The sequence below is a fragment of the Bactrocera neohumeralis genome, chromosome 6 (genome assembly GCF_024586455.1).
Source record: "Bactrocera neohumeralis isolate Rockhampton chromosome 6, APGP_CSIRO_Bneo_wtdbg2-racon-allhic-juicebox.fasta_v2, whole genome shotgun sequence".
Classification (NCBI taxonomy): domain Eukaryota; kingdom Metazoa; phylum Arthropoda; class Insecta; order Diptera; family Tephritidae; genus Bactrocera; species Bactrocera neohumeralis.
Window position 1 is genome coordinate 48,209,272 of NC_065923.1, and position 7,223 is coordinate 48,216,494.

The 7,223-nt window shown below is 35.1% G+C and overlaps 1 protein-coding gene across 1 annotated transcript; it reads right to left on the bottom strand.

The window, feature by feature from the left end:
- Nucleotides 1-1,402: 1,402 nt before the first annotated feature.
- Nucleotides 1,403-3,872, bottom strand: LOC126762608 (brachyurin). The gene has a single exon (XM_050479482.1). It carries the CDS (start codon nt 3,638-3,640, stop codon nt 2,732-2,734), a length of 909 nt encoding a protein of 302 aa, XP_050335439.1. The 5' UTR covers nt 3,641-3,872; the 3' UTR covers nt 1,403-2,731.
- Nucleotides 3,873-7,223: the final 3,351 nt, after the last annotated feature.

Below are 7,223 nucleotides of genomic sequence, written 5' to 3' on the forward strand. Positions count from 1 at the left end.
CGACTTAAACGGTCTTAAAAGCTTCTTTTAACTTTGTAAAGTTTTATTTTCAATTGGTAATCTTAAAATATAAATATTTCTGAATTTTTTATTTGAAACCCTCTGTGCTCTTAGTAAGTCAACAAAAAATCCCAATAACCTGTGTATATCTGTGAAAACCTTGACCTACAAACGCGTCAAAAATTTCAGTTGTGTACTCAAAAGCTCAATTTTAGCTCTCTCTCACTCAAAAAGCTTCAGTAAAAATCTTGCTGTTTTCTTACAGATTTTCAAACGACCTTGACTAATTTATGCAGAGATCGGGAACTTGAAATTTCGGTTCCCTATACTGAGCTGACTGCGCAATGACCTTGACCTATTTTGTAGTGTTGTACGATTTATGAGCACGAATTTTGAGTGATATTACTTAATTTGTTTAAAATTTTAATTTTTTCGTGATTTTTACTTTATTTTATTCTTAAAATTTACTCTTTTTATTTTTATTTTATTTGTTTTAAATTATTACTTGTTTTTTTCTTTATTTGGGTTGTTTAAGAATTTTATTTACTTTTTATTTTATTTGTTTTGCTAGTTTCAAATTTATTGAAAAATTGAATAATTAAAATATAATTAAAATTTATAATATATAATATGTAATTATAAAATAATAATTAAAACAAAGTAAAATTAATTATTATAGATTATTATTATTTTTTTTATTTTTCCTGTTTAAAATATTGACTCGTCGCCTATGTTTTTTAACACTTGTAAAGTAATTCTTTTGTTAAATATGTGTATTTATATTTTTGTGCAAATGTTATTTATTTTCTTGTGAATATTTTAATTCGCTTACAAATTTCTCGTTGTTTTTATTTAAATTTATTTTATTCTTATGCAATTTTCAAGAACCTATCAATTTTTTTATATTAATTACTTCTTTAATTAATAAAATTTCATATGTATTAATTATAGATATTTTGGAAAAAAATTATTTTTTTTTGTTTATTTTTTATTTTTGAATTTTTATATATTATTATCAACAAAGTAATATATATTTTCGTAAATAAGTTAATTTTGATTTAATTTTTGAAATTTTTCATATATAAACATTTTATTTGCATTAATCACAAATTTTTTGGAAAATAATTATTTTTTGTGTTAATTTTTTATTTTTGAATTTTTATATATTATTATTATCAACAAAGTAATATATATTTTCGTAAATAAGTTAATTTTGATTTAATTTTTTTTTTTAATATTAAATATTTTTGTGTTAATTTTTATTTAATTATTTAATTTTAGATTTGCTCAATTTTTTCTGCAACCTTCATTTTTCGTACAGACTTCTTCATTTTCTTCAAATTTGCTTTTAAATATATGAAATACATAAAACATTTAAAGCACAGTTCAACAACCTGCCGAATGACACGCTCCATTTTATTTATCATAATTTTTTTTTTCACCGAAAAGGTATCAAAATGTCACTGTTCGCACTATTTCTTCCGTTACCGCTGTTCACTCTTACTGATTCATTCGACCTTAAAGTTCGTCTCCGCAACGTTGAAAACAACCATTCTCGCAGCAATCAATTATCACCTGGAACCAGAACTGCCACATTGTATATAATACTTATATAGGATGTATCTATGTATACAAGTGCTGTATGTAAAATACCCAGTAGACCCGCCCAATAAATTTCCAATTGCACGTGTAACTAGTCGCGGATTGAAAAACCCGAAATAATTTTGCTTAAAATATTGTTTGAATTTAAATTTGTTTTATTTCTGTTTTTGTTGTTTTGTTCTTATATATGTATATGTGTATATTTATACGTTAGAATATGTAAATATGAATATTAATTGTTTGCTGATAACCGTATAACTTGTTTTTGTCTTTTAACTCATTAAATTTCATTTAGTTTGCGTTGATAAAAAACACACGATACATACGTTTGTGTGTGTGTGTGAGTTTATGTATATAAAAGCAGAAAACCAAGAAATAACGTTATGCGCAAACACGTAATTCCTTTCGTGCAATTAATTAAAATAAATAATACATTAAATATCATGCTTAAAACTATATAAGTGTATATGTGCATGTGTGTGTGTGCGTATTTATAATAATATTAATTTTAAGTGAAACATTGCATCAAACAATTTTTTTTTAATTGAACACAAATCAAGTGCACACACACACAGGCACACCTGCACATTATTTTTGCTATTAAACACTATTCACAAATATCACAATCTTCCAATTCGTAGTACAATATATTACTTAAACGTAAGTATGTAAGTATGTGTATGTGGGCTTATTTCATAAAGCATTTCACTTAAAATCGCTTAATTGCGAGCAGTTTTAATGACGCGCGCCAGCAACTGGACACTTGAAAGAACGCGTCGAACGAGTCCCGTTTGTCACACACACACACAAGAGCGCGTTTGTGTCGTCTGTGCGCGCTGATAAACGGTATTTTGCGTCAGAGCGCTTTCACGAGTGAATCACTACCGAGCGCCAGAGCGCTATGCAGCTCAAGCCGGGCGCATCATTGTCTAACACTCGCTTGTTTTTCTAAAATTTTTCTTCCTTTCTAACATGAGTATTTACACATTCTTTATAGTTAATAATAAATACGAGTTAAAAATCACTAGTTAAAGCTTTGTTTTCAGTCAGTCAAAAGACACGAATTTTTCGAAATTCTCCCCTTGAAAATTTCGCAATTCCCCACCCACACGCCTGCTGGCGCCCTAAGTTACACCACATTCTCGTTGAGTCGCACAGCATTGCGCATGAGCGCCTGCGCGTGCTGTGCCACCGGTTGCAGACGTTGCACCTGCGCGCTTTGTTCTGACACTTTTTGCATGTTCTGTGCCAGTCGGCCTGTTTTCGCTTCGATCCAATTCAAATAGTGTGTGACGCGCGTGAAGCCACCGGGTATATTCGTCTCACAGCCATCGGCGGGTCCGAAGCTCGTAATACCAACGACAGTTTGCGTATTCTTCAGCACGAGTGGACCGCCAGAGTCGCCGGAGCAGACGGTTTCGTCGCGCAAGCCTTTCGCACAGAGCACACCGCTTGTCACCACATCGAATTCATTGGCGCACTCCTGATTGGAGATCACACGCAGTTCGGTGTATTGCATGGGGTTGTAGTTGGACATCTCATTGTTGGCACCCCAGCCGGTAGCAACGACTTTGGCGCCGGTCAGCGCATCGTTGCGCCTGAGGTATGGCAGCGTGGCGGGTTGTATGCGCGCTGTGAAGGCTACATCTATGGGCAGCTTGACGAGCGCGATATCATTGGCCGCTGTGTCGGGATTGAAGCCTTCATGCACGATGAATTTATTCGAGCGCAGCACCAAGCGTCCCGTTTCGGCGCCATCTTCGATGGTGAGCGCGCCCAGGTAGATGTCAAAATGTGTGACGCCCATGGTGCAATGGCCAGCGGTGAGTATCCAGCGTTGATCGAGCAGCGTGCCGCCGCAGAGTATGCGCTTGCGCCACAACTGTTTGCCGATCAGCATCACTTGGTAGGGGAACTTCTCGATGCGTCCGTATTTCGATTGACCGAGGGCAAAGCCCTGCACAGTCTGTGGACCGATTAGTGTATCCATTGCGGCACAACTAAGCAGCACAGCCAATAATGTTCTTTGAAAACTCATTTTGGGTTTTACTTTGCTAATTAATTTGCACTTTTGCAGTAAGTCTTTTTGTACTAACGCGCACTTCTTTATTCAGCACTTGCTTTCTTTCTTTATTTTTGAACAAACAATTTTCGATTATTTAGTATTTTGTTTTGAAAAAGTTTTGAATTTTTCTTCTTCGACTTTCACTTGTGTTGTTGTTGTCAATAATTGTCCGAATTGTGTGAATATTTTGCAAGGTCTTCTCGCCTCAAACTCTCGCTTAAATCTAAGCTCATTCTAACTGAGACGTGAAATTTTATTTCGAAACTCACTGAGATCCGCTAAATTTGCCGGTCGTTTTTTGTTGCGCCATTTTTCGTTTGCCCACCTTTTTTTGTGTTATTATTGTTTGTGTTTTTTGCTTTTGTTTTTTACTTTGTTATTTTCGCTGTTGCGAATTAACTTCTGAGACGCAAACTCGACCGAAGTGTTGGCGCTCACAGCGTTCACAGCTCGGCGGCGAGCTGACATATCCCCAAACTCAGCGCGAGCCTTAGCGTCCAACGAGTCGTTGCGTCGGAGATAGCGAACAAGTTCGACGGCAGCGTTGTTGTGACGATCGTATCGTGTTTCATTTGCCTCACTTCTCTGTGGTATTTTCCCATTTTTTTTATTATTTTATTTTAGGTTTTTTTGGCAATATCATTTAGAGCGTAGTGCTGCTTCCAATACGAGTCTTATATGCACTTAGTTACTTACATACATATAATTGGATATATGTATGTAAATATTTATGTCAAACATTCCTTGAATCACATTATTATCAATTTTAATGGAAGCAAAAGTGAATGCCTGACTAATTCTAATTCTTATATAAAAATCATTTAGTCATGTTTGTAGCTACGTAACGTAAACATACATATATAGTTCATAAGCATTTTGAACTCCCAAATCTACTGGATAATGATAAATTAATTCAACTCATATTTCCATTTTAATTCTTGAATGTCACTGTACTAATCTGTGGAAGGTTTGTCAAGTTCATCAATGATAGCCAGTTTAGAACAAAAAGTGCACACAAGTCTTTTTCTCCTAACTCTATACCGCCAGTATCCGTTATAAAGACGTGTTCATGCCGGCGTACCTGCAGTTCGCACAGTACCTCGTCCCAGCCTAGTGATTTCGCGAATTTTTCCTTAAACACCCAGATATTGTTATCCTTCTGTTCCATAAACAGTATAAAACGCTAAGTTTCTTCCCAATTGCTTCTCAATTGTTTCATCTGCAAGAGTGATTTTACGCATCTCGTCACATGTCACATCAACAAAAGCAACGTATAGCCTACCCTTAAATCGTACTTCTTTCAATTTTGGTCGGTTAAGCATTGAGAATTTTTCTCACTTGAGTGAACTTTTTCACATGGCTCCATCCTCCAATGATGATGATACTAGAACTCAGAAATCAACATTGTCTCATTCCTCTATACAAAATGGGTTCCAAAGTAAACAGGTGGTGCCATCTATATGTCGACTAATGCGTTAGAATCTGCTATCTTTACTGATTGTCCAGTGAAAATTTCATGACATTTCATTGATTGGAAGTGAAGTTATTGCGTTTTAAGTGTCAGTATGTTTGTGTTATCGGTGCGAAAATGAGCTTCGAACAAAGAGCCAACATTAAATTTTGTTTTAAAATTGGTAAAACTTTTACCGAAACGTTTCAATTGATGAAACAAGTTTATGGCAATGATTGCCTATCCCGTAGCAGAGTGCACGAGTGGTTTCAACGTCTTCAAAGTGGTCGTGAGGACATAAATGACGATCAACATGTGCGCCAATCAAAATCCGTGATCACCGGAAATTCCATCGAAACTGTGCGTGAACTCATCAAAAATCAGCCGAAATCATCATTGAAATTCATAGAAATGGAATGGAACATCTTCAAAACATCGATTTATCGCATTTTGACCGAACATTTGGGCTTACGAAAGGTGTGTGCACGGTTTGAATTGCTCAGAATCCGTCTCATCGATCGACGCTTGTGACCGATTATTTGACCAAAAATCACATTTTAACCATTAACCACTCCCCGTATTCACCTGATATGGCACCGTACGACTTCTTCCTTTTCGGAAAAATGCATTTGCCCATGAAAGGAAAGCTTTATGCAGACGTAGAGGCCATTCAAAAGGCTTGCACCAGCATACTGGCGGCCATACCGGCCAACAAGCTAAAACACTCGTTCGACATGCTTTTTGACCGTGCAAAAAGCTGTATTGAAGCAGAAGGAAACTATTTTGAAAATAAATTGATTTTGCATTTGTTCTGTTTTTTTTTAAGTCCTGTTTACTTTGGAACGCAGCTTGTATAGTGGCATAAGCGCTTGCTCCTTTTTATCTATTTTATTATATAACCTAACTGAATTTGCAAACCTCCAAACACTACACACCTACACCTCCAGTTCGGACTACTGAAATTGCTGGAAGATGCAGAACATATTCGTGTACAACGGATCTAAAATGTGCTCTGTCAATTCAATCATCTCTAAAATGGGAGCTTTGTCCTATAAAACTGGATATGGAGTACATAAGTATTATTTCGAGAATGAGAATGGGAACCAACGACTGGAAAGCTCCACATATAAATTAAATGATTGATTATAAAAGGTGATCCATTTCGAGGGTCCCTACTTTTTGAAGAAAACACTCAGAAACTTCAAATTTAATGGGAATGTTTATTATCATTTGAAAGAACACTATTTGGCATTTATTTTTCTAAGATTATTATTTTCAAATGTTGGCCGCGGCTACGTCTCAGATGGTTCACCCATTGAGTACGACTTTCGATGACTCATTTATTTCGACTGGTTACTAACGAATGACACGCGTGTTGTTTTGCTCCAAAGGCCTGAATCGAAGCGGGATTGTCTGCATAGACTTTTGACGTCACACCTGTTAAAATGCTTCCTTTTGTTGGACTTCCGTCGTACCGAGAGTTCAATTACAATTTATGTAGGTTCATACTTAACATTTCAGCTAAATTTTCAAACCAAAATTTTACTTGAAACGTTGAAACAAAACTAATTCAAACCCTACACAAAAATCTTTAACTGTCTCACAAAACTTCTTTTCAAACCCCCGATATTTTGGATCCTCAGTTAGGAAATTTTAGAATTCTTCGTAAAATAATTCATGCCATTGTATAATGCGCCTTTTAATGAAAACAAAAAATAGCAGCAAACCTATTGCGAACTTTACACAAGTTTTTGATTTAATATTACAAGAAATAAAAAAAAAATTATAATGAAAGTCTTGCTTTTGCTTTTGGTCTTTGCAATAAACAAAACGCATGTAATCAAAATATTTTCGTTGAATTCCATAATTTCATGATATACTATATTTGACGTCGAGGAATTTAAATTTTTTCTAAAAAATCAAAATTATTCATAGCCTAAAGTCCAGAATCCACGGAAATTATGCGAACTTATCAACACCGCAAAAAACAGCAAAAATATAAACAAAAACACAAAACATCATCCGCTTAATAATCGAAAACAGAATTCCAAGGAACTAAACAAATATCACCACAACAACCACACTATGGTTAGTGGTCAAGCGGAT

What these genes read in the sequence shown, in the direction of transcription:
- LOC126762608 (XM_050479482.1), bottom strand. Translation starts at nt 3,640, where the DNA reads ATGAGTTTTCAAAGAACATTATTGGCTGTGCTGCTTAGTTGTGCCGCA.